An 18,919-nucleotide genomic window follows, 5' to 3' on the forward strand; every position below is an offset into this window, starting at 1 on the left:
CCAACACTGGCTGCTACTATGCACACAAGCCCAAGGGTCTGTTGTGGGGCAGTGGCTGGGAACAGCTCACCAAGCAGACATCAGAGAATGCTCTCCTTGAGAGTCTGCTCTTCTCCACCCCTCATCACTGGCCCACAGTATCAAACACTCTCATCTATGCAAGGTAAAGGAGTCCACCTTATTGCTATGTAGTGAAAAGCAACATTTTGGGTCAGATAAAGCTTTTTCTGCAGGTTGTGGAAGTCATGAGACTCAGCAGGCTTACTTAGGCCACCCCTTCTGGGACTGGTGACTGCAGTTGGCAGAACAAAGCCTAGCTTGGACTGGTTGGTGAGAATTCCTGGCTTAGGATGTGGGCTGGTCATCACGGGTTTACACTCGCTTCCCCATCCAGACTGTCCTGCTCATCCACTCTCTCTTTGGAACAGTTAATGTTTTTACCTTTCAGGTGAAGGCCATCTCTGAACCCTTGGCTTAGAACAGGGCATTTGTATTAGAACCCACAGACCCAAAGAGTACGGGGCCCACCAGTTTTAAGGGTGAAGCAAGGCTAGTAAACAACCTAGTCACTTAAGTCTTTTTATTTGCCCGAGGCCAGCTGCTGCAGGCATGAAGTCTCCAGAGTTCCAGAAGGGATAGAGGAAAGGGGGACACAGCCTTCTGCCTACTAGGTGCTACACACCCAAATCCCACTTGTTTCAGGAAGCCTGGAGTTACACATGCTGAGGCCCCGCCCCCCTCTGCCTAAGGTTAGGCTACTTCCTTCCATTCTCTACCCCCAACAGAATGAGTTGTAGGCAGCCTGGAGAGTATCTCAGGAGCCCATCTGGTGGCCTATGTGGGGGGAGGCCAGCCAGGGTCAAGGGATGGGGATGGGGGTGGGGGGGCGGGAGGAGGGGAATGGCTAGGAGAGCAGCTGCTGGGTGGAGGGAGGGGAGCACTGAATAGGGGACCCCAGCTGGGGTTCCATAATGACATCAGTGGGGGACAAGCAGAGCTCTCTGTGTCCAGATGGGGAAACTGAGGCGGAGGCCCCTCTAATCTTTGGCAAGGGAGGAGTTTCTCATCAGTTACTCCAGCCCATCTATCTTCCCCATGAAGATGTCTCAGGAACTGGAGTGCCTTCCAGGCAACCACTCAGCGCTTAGATACACCAAGACACATGAGTGGCAAGCAGCTGGGTCACCTGGGCACAGAGCCCCCTCTACTCCTGACACAGCATAGGAGCTCCCTCCCCCACCTCAGCTGCTGGGAGGAATGCTGGACTCAGGCGGCTGCTCTCTCTCTTTGCTCTCCCTGCTCACGTGCCTTGCCCAGAAAGGCTCATTTTTAGCACCTGGCCTCTTTTCCCTGCCTAGAGGAAGCTCAGGGGTACAGCAGGGAAGGAGGCAGTCAAGGGGGACTGAGGACCTGGAAGCAGATCCGAGGAGTGCTGTGGTTGTCCTGTGTTCCCCTGCAAAGGTGCTTGGGCCCACGGGGGAGGCCTCAGCCGCCGTGAAGTGTAGAGATGAAGAGGATGCTGTCTTGGTCCTGCAGCTGGTAGTCCAGCTCCCCCTGGGTCAGGAAAAAGGGGCAGGGGCCATCAGAACATGGTCCAGGTCATTGCCAGGTATTGGGACACAGAGGAGAAAGGTGGGTGTTCTAGGAAAAAAAGAAAACCCTCGCCAGAAAAATGGAGAGTCTACATATCAACTTTCGAGTCTCCAGGAAGGGTGAGCTCCCAGCTTCCCTCCCTCCTCATTTGAGACAGAATACAGGAAGGGCTTATCTGGGGGTGGGAGGAGGCATAAATGAGACAGAGATTACCCAGCCCTGACAGAAGCCTAGGGTTTCCCACTGGAGCAGGGAAGGCAAAGGCTGGGGTGGTGTGTCACTAGAGGTACTGACCAGCAGTTCCCAGTCGGCATCATTAATCAGCACCAGGATTCCTGGCCGCCTGTGGGAAAGAGGGTAGTGAGGAGCAGGAAGGAGATGGTAGGATTCTCTGTCTGTGAGGTACAGGAACTCGGAGAACCTTCCCTCCCACTTCCCATCAAGTGGAAGCCACAGAGTACATGGTCAGGAAACCAGGTCAGACAATCACTGTCTGGAGGGCAAAAGTCAGCCATCACCTACTGCCCAGACTTCAGGGAAGGCATTGTAGCTCTCCAAGTATCAGTTTCCTTCATGTGAAGACAGAGCCAATGACAAGGTCTGCTGAGGGTACAACAAAGCGGTGCCCAGGGCTTGCTTGCCACTCCTGAGTGCTGGGACTAAAGGTGTGCACCACCACTGCCCAGCGGGAACCTACTTTTATTCAGTGTCTAACCTGACTCTCCTAGGCTCCGGAAAGAAAGGGTTTTGGCTTCTACGGCCCCTGGATGCCTCTCCTGGACAGGCCCAAGCACCTGATGCTTGGATCAGTCCTGGTTCCTAAGGGCAGTGGTCCAGGGGGCACTGATGTCCTTGCAGGTGGCTTCCAGGACTGCTGTGCCAGAAACTGGAGACTGGAGCTCAGTCCTAGGCCACAGGGGACCCATTCTTAAAGGCAGATAAGAGTCTCACAGTCTTGCAGCCCTCCTTTAGACAGAAGACCATACTTGTTTACAAGTGAGAAGGCATATGGGACAGCTTTCCTAGACTAGGATGAAGGAGTTCTTGGGCAGTATGGCTTTCTTAGTATTTTTCTATACAGAGGATAAGTGAGGCGCAGAGAAGCAAGGTAACTCACCTAAATTCCTACATACATCAAGTCTGTGATAGTGAGAAGCATAATCCACATTTTTGGGAAATTTTACCAAGTTCCTTTCATATGGGGTTTTTTTGTTTGTTTGGTTTGGTTTTGGTTTTTGTTTTTCAAGACTACATACACACTTCTTTATGTAGTCCTGGCTGTCCTGAAACTCACTCTGTAGACCATGCATGCTTACCTCAAACTCAGAGATCTGCCTGCCTCTGCCTCCCAAGTGCTGGGATTAAAGGTATGTGTTTCATATGGGTGTTTAAGAGCCTCAAATAGCCTACTATGGTAGTAAGACAAATATAAACATATCTGAGCACAGCTCTCTCTTCAGAGGAGTTCAAGAATCAATCTATGGGCCAGAGAACTCAGGGGGATGAGACAATCAGAACCCCAGGACGTGGACTCAGACAGCCTTTCCTCCCTCTGCCCTGCTCAGGGATGGGGGATGGGAACTCACACACTGTCTCCCTGGATGAACAGCTCTGGTCGCTCTTTTAGCAAATTCTTCTTGATCCAGACAAGGAGGTTCCGTATATCCCCTAGAGAGGGAGGCACAGAACAAACTGTCAAACCCAACTCATTCCTAGGCCCCAAACTGTGCCCGGTGCAAATGAAACATGGGGCCCAGAGACCTGATTAGGAGAGGCTGATGATCTGTCAGAGACCTCAGTTCCCAGCACCCAAACTGGATGGCCCAAGACCACATATGCTTCCAATCTAGGGATCAGATATCCTCTTCTAAACTCGGCATGCACATACACTCACATACATATACCCACATGTATGTACACATAATTAAAAAGGATTAGAAAAAAGAACTCAGGGACAGAGTGAGGATGATGCTACCCCAATAAGACTGCATAGAGGGCATCAAAGCCTGCCACCTTTCTCTCTCTCTTGCCGTCCAGCTGGGGAGGCCTCAGCTTTGCTCATGAGCAGGGTCTGCATATCTTTCCCTTTGTAAGGGGAGAAAAAACAATCGCTGAGCCGATAACATCAGTTAATTTCCTCTAGCAGAGGAAGAGAAGGCTCCTCACCAGCCAGACACTGACAAATCACTTTTGCAGAGCCCTGGAGGGGGGGGGGGGTGGCCACCTTGATGAGGCAAAAGGTTCTGGGCTGCGAAAGACTCTCCTGATCTGCTGCCACCCAGAGCTGCCTCCTGTGGGACGGCCACCAGTCTCTGCAGCACTTGGAGGCAGTGGTCTCCCGGGTTACCAGGATTACCTGTCCTTTCCTAGGAGCATGAGGACCAGCCTATAACTGGGATTGGCCTGCATCCATACCCCACCCCGCCCCAGCACCCCCACCACCTTCTTTACTTAGGTTTGTTCCTGGGGGCTCTTGGAGGTCCTGTTCTCAGGGGTGACTTGACAGAAACGATCCCAGAGAAACAAGTGGCACTTAGGAGGCCTAGGGGGGCTGTCTTCAGTCAGCTGCCTATGACAAAGCTCTGAGGCTAAGCTGAAGCAAGGTGAGTGTGGCCTAAGAAGTCCTGCCTAGAGCCCAAATAAAGGGCTCCTGTAACAAAGGACGGCTAGTACACAGGGAAGTTTCTCTGCTCCCAGTGTGAGCTTCACACTGCAGTGCATATGTGGGTCTAGTCTTGGGTAGAGCCAGGAGGTGGGAAGGTGCAGTTTTTGCTGGACACAAACATCCCACGGGGCAACAGACAATGTTCATGGACTAAAACTGTTACCTCATAATTTAAAATCCCCTTTAAACATCGCAAATGTGTGGTCTCCTAGGCAAGGAAGAAGGGTGCTGCCTCCCTCAAGCTGCCCTTGGACTCCTGGGCTCTTTGCCAAGGCCCAGGTTGCACAGTCTTCCCCTTGGCCCTGAATCCCCTTGGCCTCCATCTTGGCACTATCTGGTGAGCCGCAGCCCATACATCTTATGGCTGTTCGATAGAACCACTGGAGTCTAACACATCCATCAGCTAGCCTCAGCCAGCCTCAGCAGCCAGAGCTGTGCTTGTGTGTTTGTACACAGGAAGAAGGACCGGGAAGAGGTTTGCCCAATGACCACAGGCTATATCTGACAGTCCAGGACTCTTTTGGGGACAAGCCCTGGCTTCCTCCAAAGAGAGGGTGCTCTGATCCACTCTAGATAGTTCGAGAATAGGGGAAGGCTAGTGGTCATGTCGGGGTCATCCACTTGATGACACTGTCATGGACTCCCAGAGGGGTGGGCTGGGGGATGAGTCTGCCGCCCAGTGCTGGCTCATTTATCATGATGCTCCTATTTGCTGAGGTCACTCCCTCCCTCTTTTGCCTGCCCCCCTCCAAGCCCGCCCACATTTTTGATAGCTTGTTACCATGGTGAGGCTGCTGTATCACAGCAGCCTGTATTGTCCCTGTGCCTGGATTTGGGGGTGGGGAGAGGTGGAACTCATGGCTCCCTTCTCAGGCTGCAAGGACCACTCTCAGACTGGCCTAAAAAAACGCCACCCCCCCCCCCCCCCCCATCTTGCTTGGCTTGCTGAGGCCCAGACAATATGCAAATAGGCTCCAAGCCAGATGGTCGGCTTCCAAAGGCGCCCAAGGGAGGAGGAAGGGTTAAGCTGTCGGAGACTGGTGGCTTGGGTGGCTCTGGAATAGACAGGGTAGAGAGCCTTACTTTCACCTTCCACCTGCCTGCCTGCCTGCCTTCTCACTCCTCCAGAGCTTGGTTTCCCTCCTGGGGCTGCCATTTACAAGACAAACATTTATTGAGCAACTATCCTAAGCCAGGCACTAGGGTGATGGGGCCAGCAAGATGGATGCAGAGCTGTCCTCATCAAAGAGGCAGCAGACATGACTTAATTAGTGGTGCTGGGAGCTACCTCCTTTGGGACCAGGAAAGGCCTTTCCAAGATCACTAACAGTGAAGCTTAGGCCTGAAGAATGAATGGGCTTGGGTGGGGATAGCTTTCTGGATAGAAGAGCAGACATATGGAAAGAGCCGAGGTACTGTGCAACTGGCAGGTTCAAGGAAGCAGGATGGAGGAGGCAGGAAGAGCAGCATTAGAGACCCTGGGAAGAAGACCTGCTCTGGATGAGGCTACCCCCTCCTCCCGAACCCTACTATGTCTCCATGCTTCTCTGTCCCAGGCTCAAGGATGCTGCCATCACAACTCTACCCCACGGTGCCAGTGGAATGCCAGTGGGAGGGGAGAGGTGAAGAGCATAGACGTTGGAATTGGACAGTCTTAACTGTCTACCTTTAGAACAGAGACTCAGGTAGCCAAGCAGGCCTTGAATTCTCAATCCTGGGGCTTCCACCTCCTAAATCCTGGAATTACAGGTGTGTGTCACTATGCCTGCCACTTTAGTTTGGAGTTGGACTCTGTTCATTCCTACTTATACAGCCTCAGGAAAAGAATTCAAGAGCCTCACTTTTCCTCTAAAAAAAAGAAAAAAGAAAAAAAATGTCAGATTGTACTGTTGCTTGGCTGAAGGGACGGCTCAGTGGTTACAAGAGCTCGCTGCTCTTTCAGAGGACCAATGTTAGGTTTCCAGCTCACAACCACCTTCAGTGCACTTCAATACAGCTCGAGGATCTAATACTCATTTCTAGTCTTCTCAGGCAGGCACACACTCTCTCCCTCTCATGAATATAAATATACAAAAATAAAACTGTAAAAAAAAAAATTGAAAAAAAAATGTGTACCTGGAAAGATGGTCCAGTGGTTAAGAGCACTAGCTGCTCTTTCGAAGACCCAGATCTGACCCTCAGCACTCACATGGCAGTTCACAATCACTTGTAACCCCAGTCCCTGGGGACCTGATGCCCTGTTCTGTTCTCTGTGGGTACTGGGCATGCACATGATACACAAATATGTAAGTAGGCAAAACACCCACACACATAAAACTAAAAAGAATTTTTTGAGAAAAGAATGTGTTATAAGGATCAAATAAAATAATCTATAATAGCCGTCGTGGTGGTGCACACCTTTAATCCCAGCACTTGGGAACTTGGGAGGCAGAGGCAGGCGGATTTCGAGGCCAGCCTGGTCTACAGAGTGAGTTCCAGGACAGCCAAGGCTACACAGAGAAACCCTGTCTCAAAAAAACCAAAAAAAAAAAAAAAAAAAAAAAAAAAGATAATCTATAACATGATTCTTGGAGCTGTGCCTAGACTATCAATTATTCCTGAATCCAGGGAAAGAAATTGTCTCTTCTGGACTCTAGTATGTTGGGTGTATGTTACATGCTCTGCCCATTGCCTTAGAGAGGAGTACTACTACTCAGAGAGTCCTGGGCTTTCCACAAGATATGCTATCTATGTGTTCACTGGAAGCAAGATGTCAGCAACCGACACAAGAGAGGGTACAGCCATGCAGTAGTGTGCACTCCTTTCATATCAGCACTCAGGAGGCAGAGGCAGGCAGATCTTTGTGAGCTCAAGGCCAGCCTGGTCTATAGAGTGACTTGCAGGACAGTCAGGGCTACACAGAAAAACTTTGTCTCAAAACCAAAAACAAACAAAAACAAAGCAAAAACCATAAGCCAAACAAACAACAGAAAGAAGAAGGTGTGGGATCCACATGCTGGTCTTATTTCCCAGGTTGTCTAGGCTGTCCTGAGTTCTGCCTCAGACAATCTCCTCCTGCCTCAGTCTCCCATGTAAGGTTGGAACTACAGGCACATGGCGCCACTCCCACCATTTTCCTCCTATTTTAGGGTCCAGAACAGTAAGATGCCAGTGGCTGGTCAAGCTCCTGGGGCAGGCTGTGTGGGAAGACTCACATTCCAAGGCTGTGTGCGCTACAGCTGCGATTCACTAGGTACTGAGAAGGAAGGGGGTGCTCTAATGCAAGGTTCCCAGTGCAATCCGTCTGGAGACAGTGGGGGAGACTCTGATGCTTAAAGACCAAATAGAGAAGGCTTGCACCGAGGGCTAGAGAGTCTCGGGCCAAAAAAAAAAAAATCACTTCACTTTAACATATTGGTATCATTTATCCTGAAAAATGTAGATAACAATCAACATTCAAGAGTTCTGCTGTGAGGATTAAGGCAAAATGCAAGGACATCAGCATCAAGCACACAGTCAGCGCTTCACAGCCGGCGCTCTGAGCTGTGCACTCAGTGACTTCACTCCTCATCCTCTGCACGGCCAGAGACTGACTTAAAGGACAGGAACCACACTGTGCCCACCTAAGAGAGCAAGTACAAAACCTCTCACTAGGTCGGCAAGACTTGGTGGTGAAAGCCAGGCATCCCAGTACTCGGGAGGATGACGCAGGAGGATCAGGTCGTCCCTGGCTACACAGCAAGTTTATGGGCCAGCCTAGGCTCCACCAGACCCTACCTCCAAAGACTTAGTGGGGGTCACAAAAGAGAAGGAACATACTCAAAGTCTATTTTATACTCTTATGAAAATGGTTGTGGGTAACCTTGTATGATTAAAGAAGCAAGAGGCCGGGCGTGGTGGCGCACGCCTTTAATCCCAGCACTCGGGAGGCAGAGGCAGGCGGATTTCTGAGTTCGAGGCCAACCTGGTCTACATGGTCTACAGAGTGAGTTCCAGGACAGCCAGGGCTACACAGAGAAACCCTGTTTCGAAAAAACAAAAAAAAAAAAGAAGCAAGGAATCCCCTGCCAGAAGCCCTTGCCCCCGTCACCTTACTTAGGAGATCCTGACAGCTCACACTGGCAGGGCTCCTTAGAGCAGTGGCTCTCAATCTGTGGGCCATGGTAGCATAGCAGACATCTATATTACAATTCACAACAGTAGCAAAATTACAGTTATCAAGTATGGCTGGGGTCACCACAACATGAGGAACTGTATTAAAGTGTCACAACATTAGAAAGAAACCACTTTCTTAGAGTGTCAATATCAGTTCCTCAGAGCTGGAGAGTCATCCCTGACAGCAAATCCTGGCTGCAGCAGAACCTTATCCAGCCTTGGTGAACACACAGGGACAGGGCTTGCTCCTTTAAAATGCTCTCTCCCAAGTAGAAGTCTGTCCTCTGCCACTCCCATCCGCTGGGCCTGCTGGAGCACAGGACCCATACCAACAAAAGTGTTTTCTCACCTCCACCAGGCCCCTAAGTCCCGCCCATAAGTTAAAGTGTTCCTTCCCTACCAAGTATAAGGCTCGACTCCAAGGCAGGACTCTTCTAGGATTCCCACCCCAGGCCTGAGCTAAAGGGGAAGAAAGAGCTGGCATGGGAGGAATGAAAGAGAAGAGGGTGGAGGGAACCTCAGAGGCTCCATTTACAAGTGAATGGGGGTAAGAATGGAGCAGTTTGTGGGCTAAACTGGCCTCAGAAGGAGGTTTACAGATGTGTGCGGGACGCTCCTCATTGTTTAATTAAGCAGAAAGTGGATCTTTTCAAAAGCAATTTTGCACAGGGACTGGGAAGGGAGGGGAGAGGAGGGAGGTAGGAAAGGGATCAGCAAACAGGCCTGGAGAGCAGAGAAAGGAACAGCTGGCCCCAGAGAGGCTGTGAAATGCATGCTAAGCAGTTTAAAACGCCCAGGAACTGCTGCTCAGCTCCTGCCCTCCCTTGCTAGCCACCCTTTAACAGGACTGGAACAGGAGTGGACTATGTCTGTGATGGGGCAGCAGAGGAAAGGGTCACCCTGGGCTACACAGAGCGCACAGCCAATGAGTCAACTAATCAACCAGCAGAAATGGCAGGTACCTCCCAGATCAGCAATGATCAGGAGCCAGAGCAAAGAAGGCATCAAAGACACTCCAGCATCCAGCATCGTGCAGAGGAATGTGACAACTACACCACTTGCTGAGTATTCAGTGAGTGACAAGGGGGGGGGGGGGACTGTGAAAACGTGGGTGTTTTTGTGTCAAGCAAGCCTAGGGGGGAATAAACCCTAACTCGTGCTGTTTTATTTTGGATACAGTCTCTTATGCGTCCCAAGACTGGTTTCTTTTTTTTTTTTTTTTTTTTTTTTTTAAGATTTATTTATTATATGTAAGTACACTGTAGCTGTCTTCAGACACTCCAGAAGAGGGCGCCAGATCTCGTTGCGGATGGTTGTGAGCCACCATGTGGTTGCTGGAATTTGAACTCTGGACCTTCAGAAGAGCAGTCGGGTGCTCTTACCCACTGAGCCATCTCACCAGCCCCTCAAGACTGGTTTCAAGGTCACTGGAACTTCCAACTTCTGGCTGCCCTGCTTCCCACTCCTCCCCACACCCAGTTGTAGCCCAGAATCACTCAGTGCTCAGTTGGAACAAAGGGCATTGTTCATGCTAGGCAAACCTCACTAAGTTACACCTGCAGCCCAAACTGGTATTTTAATAGATGCCTTTTTAAGCTAGACACACATGCCTTTAACCCCAGCACGTGGTGGCAGAGGCAGGTAAATCTCTGAGTTTAGTGACTCCCATGACAGCCAGGACTACCCAGAGAAACCTACTAATAATACAACCTCCTTATTGTTTTGTTTGTGAGACAGGGTCTCACTATGTAGCCCTGGCTGTTCTGGAACTCACTGTGTAGACCAGCCTGGCCTCGAGTTCAAATCCAACTGCCTCTGCTTCCCGAGGGCTGGGATGAAGATGAGTACCACCATGCATGGCCTGGGGTTTTAATAAACTTCTAACCAGGCTTTGGGATAGAATCTTTGAGAAGCTTCATTTGAGAATTCCTTGTTTCTTCTCAAGGCCACCAAGGCTATGTGATTGTCAAACTACAGTTATCTTTATTTATTATCTGTGGATCGTTCCCTAACAGGGACACACATCCCGCTACCCTGACATTTAACGTTGGCTGCTTTCTGTCCCAGCTCAACACAGTCAAGTGTTCTTCAGGTCATAGTGAGAGCAGACAGACCCATGAAAATTAACTACCAACAGCCACCAATTTGAAAACAAGGACCGACAACTTAATGAAGACAGGAACAGGCTCTTCTGGTTCCTGATGTTTGTGGACATGCCCTGCCAGGAATGAGGTGTGCAGCATGCAGCTACTCAAGGTCACTAAGGATTCTAAATAAGCAAACTGAAACCTCCTCTCTTATCTAGGCACCCCCCTATCCCCACCCCACACCCCTTTCCTCTGGCTGGGTATTTTCTCTGGTCCCTGGTGGTGGCAGGGACTGATGGAGGGCTTAGTCCGTGGTAGACAATTATTCTACCACCAAGCCACATTCCCAGCTCCAAAGCTTATTTTTTTTTATTCTTTTTTTTTTGTTTGTTTTTTGTTTTTTTGAGACAGGGTTTCTCTGTGTAGGCCTGGCTGACCTGGAACTCACTCTGTAGACCAGGCTGGCCTCGAACTCAGAAATCCACCTGCCTCTGCCTCCCAAGTGCTGGGATTAAAGGCGTGCACCACCATGCCCAGACAAAGCTTATTTTTAATTTACACCTCTGTGCTGAGTCCTTTTTTTTTTTTTTTTTTTTTTTTGAGACTTTGAGACAGGATTTTTCTCTGGCTGTCCTGAAGCCTGCTGGGTAGACAAAACTATCCTTAAACTCACAGAAATCCTCCTGCCTCTGCTACTGACTGCTGAAATGAAAAGTGTGTGTTACCATGCCCATTTTTTTAAAAAGATTCATTTATTTTATAAATACCAGTGGGTTGTTTGTTTGTTTGTTTTGCTTTGTTTTTTTGAAGACAAGGTTTCAAGCTGGGAAGTGGTGGCACACACCTTTCATTTTAGCAGTTGGGAGGCAAAGGCAGGTAGACCTCCGTGAGTTCAAGACTAGCCTGGTCTACAGCGCAAGTTCCAGGACAGCCAGGGCTACACAGAGAAACCCTGTCTCAATCCCCGCAAAAAGGACAAGGTCTCATTCTATACCCTGGCAGCCCGGAACTCGTTAATGTAGATCGGGTTAGCTTCAAACTAAGAGAGCCGCCTGCTTTTCCGCCTTTGCTTCCCAGTGCTGGGATGTGAGGTGTGTATCACCACATTAGCTTGTCAGAGGGTTTGGCCTGCATCTGTCAGGACACTTCCTGTATGCCCAATGCCCCAGGGATCAAAGAGGGTATTGAATCCTAAGACTACAGTTATAGATGTGTGGGTGCTGGGAATACATTTGAGTTGTTCAAGAGCAGCCAGTGCTCCTAACAGATAAGCCATCATCAGTCCAACCATTCTCCATGTGAAGACCTGTCTCCCACCCCTTCCTGCAGATGTGGCCAGCCCCAGCAGGAAAGGTAAGCATACTTTACAGTCTCGTTTTGCCTTGCTACCAGCCACAGCAACCCAAACTATCTCCACTTAAGACCATAGACCCACTCACGCCCACTGGCCCCAGAGAGCAGCCAGGAAAGCCAATACTCACAGGGTTCCTCCTGCCCAGGCAAGGCGACTTGATGCTTTTTTACCCCATCAAACAGGAGCTCTGCACCACCTCTACAAAGGAAGGCCAAAGAAAGACAGCTAAGTTACTGCTAATAGGACTGAGAGGAGTCTTGCAACTGGGTACAGGGATGGTGGTAAAAGCTGAGGAGATGGCTCAGTGGTTAAGAGCACCGACTACTCTTCTGAAGGTCCTGAGTTCAAATCCCAGCAACCACATGGTGGCTCACAACCATCCATAACAAGATCTGACGCCCTCTTCTGGTGTGTCTGAAGACAGCTACAGTGTACTTACATATAATAAAATAAATAAATCTTTAAAAAAAAAAAGCTGAGGAGATGCAAAAACCAAGGTTTAGGAAGAGCTGCATAACTAGTGACTGCCTCTCAAGATGCCTTCTTACCATGGTAAAGCAGACGGGGAGAAGCCATTTTCACTATTAGTGGACCCCAAGACCGCAGCCTTCTCTACTCCTCCTCTGCTTTCTTGGGAGACAGTTTAGGACACAGCAGTAGAATAAAGGCTTGGGAACTGCCAGCCCAAGAAGTAAACTAGGCTCTACCTACCCCTGACTGCCAGTCAGACCCTGGCCATGGACCCACCTTTAAAAGCCTTGATCTTATTGCAAATGTTGCTGAGGCACCTTCTGGGATGCTCTGGAGACCCTGTGCATTTCTGGCTAGAAATAACCCTGTTCCAGCTCACTGTCACAGCACGACTGAGCACACAGCAATTAGGGGCAGAGCGCCACTGAGGCTCGCACTGACTAAGAGCAACCATTCATAGCACCTTGTCAGTTATAGGGTGTTCCTCATCTCCTCTCCTCCTCTAGCCATCCCAGGGAAGAAGGGAGGAGACAGCCATTGTTACTTCCATTTAACAGAGTGGAGAAACCCCCTAAAGCCCAGTTCTCTGGGCTGGGAAGGGTGATAAGCTGGGTTAAGTAACCCCAGAGGTTTCCTGAAAGCCCCTAAGGACACAATTCCTTTCATTTCTGTGTCCCAGCACCTAGCCAGGGGTGAGTCAAGACAGCAGATGTGCTCAAAGCCAAGGTTAGAAGCCAGGACTTCAGTGTAGGCAGTAGGCCTTCAGTGCCCCATACTACTTCTTGTGGGTTTCCCAATCCCATCTCAGACTTCACGTGGGGTTGAACTGAGAAGGCCTTAACAGACTTTTGATGGATATGTTTCCTATCCCACCACCCTTTTCCAGTCTCAGGCGACAGAGATGTCCTGAGGCAGCCCACTAGGAGGCAAAAGCAAGGCAAACATTGTCATGGGGTAGACATGGGGCGACTGTCATCTAAACAAGGTCACGCTTTGTTGATGCAGAAATGTGGAGGGGGAGCAGAGGCCCATCTGTGGCTGTGTGCAGGGCCATTTCAGCTGCAAGCCCACACAGAACCTCCATTGATCCCCTTCCAAGAGCTTCCTTTTCTGCTGGGTAGGGGTTGGCACATGCAGCAGCTGGGCTGGGGGAGGGTGATAAGCAGGGGGTTCAGGACTTGAGGGCAAGAGAAGAGGGGTGGGAACAAGGGAAATAATCAAGAGTGGCCAAACCTGGTGGTGCCAGGCTCCAAAGCCAAGCGTGTTTTTCTCTTACAAACAGCAAGAGCAAATCGGTGCTCTGAGTGACCTGTTACTGTGGGCTCTGACTGACCTGTTACTGTGGGCAGAGAGAGAGACAGACAGACAGACAGACAGACTGAGACTCACTTAACCTCAGGGCTGATTTAAGGAGGCAGACATGGGGCTGCTGAGGCCCCAGAGACCTAAGGCCAGAGTGTCTTATGTTTTATAGGATTTACCATTCAAACTCAATCAAGATGCTTCCATCTTCTCTCAGTATCTCAAGTCCTGGTGTGATCTGCTAATACCAATTATTTTATATATATATATATATATATATATATATATATATATATATATATATGTATATGTTTATATATATACACACACACATATCTTAGTTACTGTCTCTAGTTGCTTTAAAAAAATATCCATCTATCTAAAAGCTGCTCATGGTGCCACCTGCCTATAATTCTACCTCTTGGGGAATAGAAGCAGAAGACACAAGCATTCAAGGACATCTTCAGCTACATTATAAGTTCATGGCTAGCTTGTGTTACATGAGACCCTGCTTCAATAACCAATGAACCAACCAACTAACCACCACCGCCACATCTACCCGTCCATGTTTATTCTCTGTTCAGCTCACAGAACACAAATAGCCTCTAAATGAAATAAGGCCTGCCATACAGCAGGAATTAAAGAAAAACGGCCACATCAATGAATATGACTACTTCTAATTCTCTGATCTCAATCGTGTGTCCAGCCTCCCTCCCTCCCCAAACTCACAGCATGGGAATCTCACATCTAAGTCATTACAATCTTGAAACGATGAACCCCAAACATGCCTGTACTATACTTCCAATTCTGTATGTCCTCAAAGTATGCTCTGGTAGAGCTGGGAAGTGTAGCACAGTAGAGTGTTTGCTGTGTCTTCAGGAAGTCTGGGATTCCATCACCAGCACTGCAGACTGGGCATGACAGTACATGCCTGTAATCCAGCACTGGAGAGATGGAGAGATCCTCGCTACCTACTGAATATGAGATATTAGCCCTCGTGGATACCATGTCTCAAAAAAAACAAAAGAAGCCTGATTTTGTGGGGCATACCTTTAATCCCAGTGCTAGGAAGGCTGAGGCAGGTGGATCTCTGAGTTCCAAGACAGCCAGGAAACCCCTGTCTCGAAAAACAAACAAAACAAAACCCCTTTTTTGGGGGGGGGGGGATTAGATGCAATAAAAGTCATCTTTAATCGTATTTTTTCTCTCAAAATCATTCAACCAGCAAATACTGATAGCTCTATTGTCAAAGCTTTCCAGAATCCAACCACCTCCCCCCAAAACCACTTCTGATAGCAGCAGTTCAGGAGGCATGTCAAAAGGTGACAGAGTTAGTCCTAACAAGGAAAAGATGAGAAGCCTTCTAAAGGACCTAACAGAGCTGGTGGCACCAAGAGGATCCCATCTACCCAGTGTTTAGAGTCAATAGTTTCTAGACTTCTAGGACCAGTGAGGAGAGACTGATGGCATTACAGATCTTTTGACATCCTCTCAGCTTCATAGTAAAAGGTGAAGCCTCTCTGTCAAATGACACAATTAATCAAAGGTCAGAGGTAAAAACATGTAAGATGACTGGCAGGGTGGCCCACACCTGTAATCTCAGTACTCAGGAAGCAGGAGGACCAAGAGTTCAAGGCCAGCTTCAGCTAACATAGAAAGCTCGAGGTGAGCCTGAGCTCTATCATGAGCTCCTGTCTCCAAACAACATCAAAATAGGACGACAGAGGGAAGACTTCTGGGTTTGGTAAGCACGTTTATTTATGGAAAGGTCTTCCTCTGTACCCAGCCTAGCTTCAAAATTACAAAGATCCAACTGCTCCTGCATGCCAAATGCTGGTATAACAGACATGAGCCACCATGCCCCATGAAGCTGCAATTCGGATGGGTCACTTATCTGGGGAGGTGTGGAAGGAGATGCACAGGTGGGTAAAGAAGGCTGTCCTGTCTGGCTGCTCTGAGAGGCAAAGAAGGTAGAGGCTAGAAAATAAGTAACTGTATGGGTCTGTAACCTGAGGGCAAGGGTCTGATTCACTTGACGTCTTTACTGTTGCCAGCACAGTAGCTGGCAGAAAGAACACATCTCTGCTGAGTAAACACCACGTCTCAGTAAGAATGAAAGGCAAGTTGGCTACCAACAGACATTAACACTGAGAGCCTGTAGCTTCTTCCTTCTCAGTTCTGCTGAAGCTGGTCAAGGCATCAGGAAGTCCCCTCTTAGCCCAGTCTGGGAGGTGGGAGGATACCGTGTTAGCTGGGCTAAGGTTCGAAGAGGCAAAGCAGTCAGGAAGCCAGACCAACCTAATTGGATCCAAGCAGCAAGACAATATCATCAATTAAACTGCACTTAACATTCATGAGACTACTCCCTTCCAAGGGACAGAAATGCTGAACACTGTAGGGACTAGACAGAGTGCTATTTATCTTTGTATCCTTGGTGTCTGGCTCACTGCCTGGCACATGGTAGGCACTCAATAAATGACTGGTGAATGAACTGCCTAGTGAAGGGACAACATGAAAGGAATGGGGGGCATCCAAGGCAAAGAAAGGCATTTGGAAGAAATTTTACATCTCTCTCTACCCTTGAGTTTCCCTTCACTTCAACCTTGGCTTGTTCATCTACACACACACACAAACACACACACCCCTAGTTTTTCCATATGATTCTAGAAACCAACCACCCATCTCTAGAAGCCTCAGTTCTTTGTTCTCAGCTTCCGAAGTCTATCTTCTGCAGGTTTTGAAACCATGACAAACATTCTGTATGTTGGAAGAACACAATGGTGATTTGAGACAATCTTCACTTTTCCCTGTGTTCCTTCAAGTAGTGATGTGTACCCGGATTCTGGACCTTTTCACGGGAGGATAATATACTACCAATGTTAGTCACTCCCTCCGTGGCATCTTATTTACTCCGGTAGCTCCTCTGGACTCTGCAGAAGACAGTTACCAAACTACTTTGCAAAAGAGTAAAATAAAATTAAAACTCCAAGGTATGCCGGGCGATGGTGGTGCACGCCTTTAATCCCAGCACTTGGGAGGCAGAGGCAGGCGGATTTCTGAGTTCGAGGTCAGCCTGATCTACAGAGTGAGTTCCAGGACAGCCAAACAGAGAAACACCCTGTCTCGAAAACACACACACACACACACACACACACACACACACAAGGTTTGAGAAAGAGGAAAGTCCTGTCTTGGCCAAGTCTTCCCCTAGGAAGGCACTAGGCGGGAAGACAGAACTGAGATTATTCAGCAGGATTCGTCTCTACTCGTGCGCTCCCCTTAGAAGCTCAAAAACCAGACAAGGCGAGTCGGGCTCGGAATGGCACGGGTGAAACATGCTGGAAGATGGCTTGCTCACTGTCAATGCCTCCCAGTCCTACATGATACAGAACAAGGCGAGGGACTCCAAACGCATCTCCCTACCCGTGTGTGCGCCTCAACTCTCGGACTCACGGCCTCGTCACCCACGGAGACCGCGTCAGTCAGAGGCCAGGGGATTATCCCGGCTCTCGGAGGGCGACACAGCCTCGGCAGGCCAAGAGAGGTCCGGAATTCCAAGCCTTATGGCTTCGCTCCATCCCCACGGCGCCCCAGATCTCACTCACCCGAACTCCACCTCCACACATAAGGGCGCAGCCATGTTTAGGAAACCAAACTAGCAGGACACGCCCTTTAACTTCCGGAGAGCCCATTTATTTCCGGTCGCCACCAGGAAGCGGAAGCGGAAGAGGCGGTATGGGGTGGGGCGAAATCCGTTACTGCTCAGCTATTGGACGAAGGCACCGTCCCGCTCATTGGGCTGCGGAATTGATTGTCTACGTTATTTGCAGACCTGGCAAAAAAAAAAAAAAAAAAAAAAAAAAACGAGCAGGAAGGGACTTCCTGAAGAAAGACGTCTAAGGGGAAATTCATCAGCTTTCGATGACATGATTGTGAGCCACGTACTGTTGATCTTTCATTGGCTACAAATCTGTTTTTAAGACACGCGTGGTGGCACACGCCGTTAATCCTAACCCTCAGAAAGACAGAGACGGTGGATTATGCGAATGCCAGGTCAGCCTGATCTACGTAGGGAATTACAGGACACCCAGGGTTCAAAAACAAAACAAAACCAAAAACAAAGAACCCACAAACAAGAACCCTTGTCAACCCAGCCTTAAGCTAACATCGCTTAAGGGAGTAAAACGAGGTAACTCCAAATTCGTGTTTCTGACCCAGTTGTCTCTCTCCCGAGCTGCCATCTTACTATGCAAACATCTGTGTCAGATGATGAATTGTATGTCTTCTACTCCACGGTTACTGAGTTAACCATGTGTCTGGCAGATTGGTCCTGTGGAGAGTCAGTAATAACGGGTGTAACTGAAGTTCTTGTCTCTAGGTCTCTCCGTGTAGCAGGGAGACGGGGAGACAGCTGTAATCAAATGTACAAACCATGCTAATAAATGTGAAATCCTAAACTGAAGTAAATTTTCTGATGTTAGAGAATTAGAATTATAGAGATTTGTGAAAGAGAACATTACGGCTGTGGAGATGGCTCAATCTGATAAAGTACTTGCTGGGCAAGTGTAAAGATCAGAGATAAGATCCCTAACCTACCTGAAATGATGGTTAGCATGGTAATACCAGAGCTGGGGAGGTGACAATAGCTTCCTCAAGGCAAGCTGGCAAGCTACACTAGCCAATGAGCAAGCTCTGAGTTCAAGAAAGACCCTGCCTCAATACATAAAATGGTGGACTACAGAGATGGCCCAGAGGCACTAGCTACTATTCTAGAGAACCCAGGGTTGGTTCCCAGCACCCACATGGCAGTCCTCAACTTTAACTCCAGTTCCAGTTACATATATTCAGGCAAAAACCAGTACACTGAGCCAATTGGTGGTGGCACATGCCTTAAATCCCAGCACTTGGGAGGCAGAGGCAGGCAGATTTCTGAGTTCGAGGAGGCCAGCCTGGTCTACAAAGTGAGTTCCAGGACAGCCAGGGCTATACAGAGAAACCCTGTCTCGAAAAACAAAAACAAAAAAACAGTACACTGAAAAATATAAATCATATATATATATATATATATATATATATATATATGAGAATGATGATTTAGGAAGACACCAACATCCACACACATGAAGAAAAAAAAAAGATAAAAAAAATGTCAACTGGAGATGTAGCCCAATGGTACAGTGCTTGCCCCTGCTCAAGGGTCTAGATTTGGTCACAGTACCGGGTGGTATACATATGAGACATACCAAAGTGGACTGTCTGGGCTCTAAACTTTTATAAGAGTTAGCCAGGTAGTTATGAGGAGAACATAAGCTG

At 48.8% G+C, this 18,919-nt stretch overlaps 1 protein-coding gene across 1 annotated transcript; it reads right to left on the minus strand.

Annotated features, from left to right (window-relative positions):
* Positions 1-566: 566 nt before the first annotated feature.
* On the minus strand, positions 567-17,272 carry Urm1 (ubiquitin related modifier 1). The gene is made up of 5 exons (XM_021152998.3): positions 17,212-17,272; positions 11,961-12,031; positions 3,180-3,261; positions 1,888-1,936; positions 567-1,554 (listed from the first exon to the last, which is right to left on the minus strand). Exons 1-5 carry the CDS (start codon positions 17,244-17,246, stop codon positions 1,486-1,488), a joined length of 306 nt encoding a protein of 101 aa, XP_021008657.1. The 5' UTR covers positions 17,247-17,272; the 3' UTR covers positions 567-1,485.
* Between the last annotated feature and the right edge of the window lie 1,647 nt (positions 17,273-18,919).

This window comes from Mus caroli, unplaced genomic scaffold (assembly GCF_978045245.1).
Source record: "Mus caroli unplaced genomic scaffold, Mus_caroli_1 scaffold_2, whole genome shotgun sequence".
Lineage (NCBI taxonomy): Eukaryota > Metazoa > Chordata > Mammalia > Rodentia > Muridae > Mus > Mus caroli.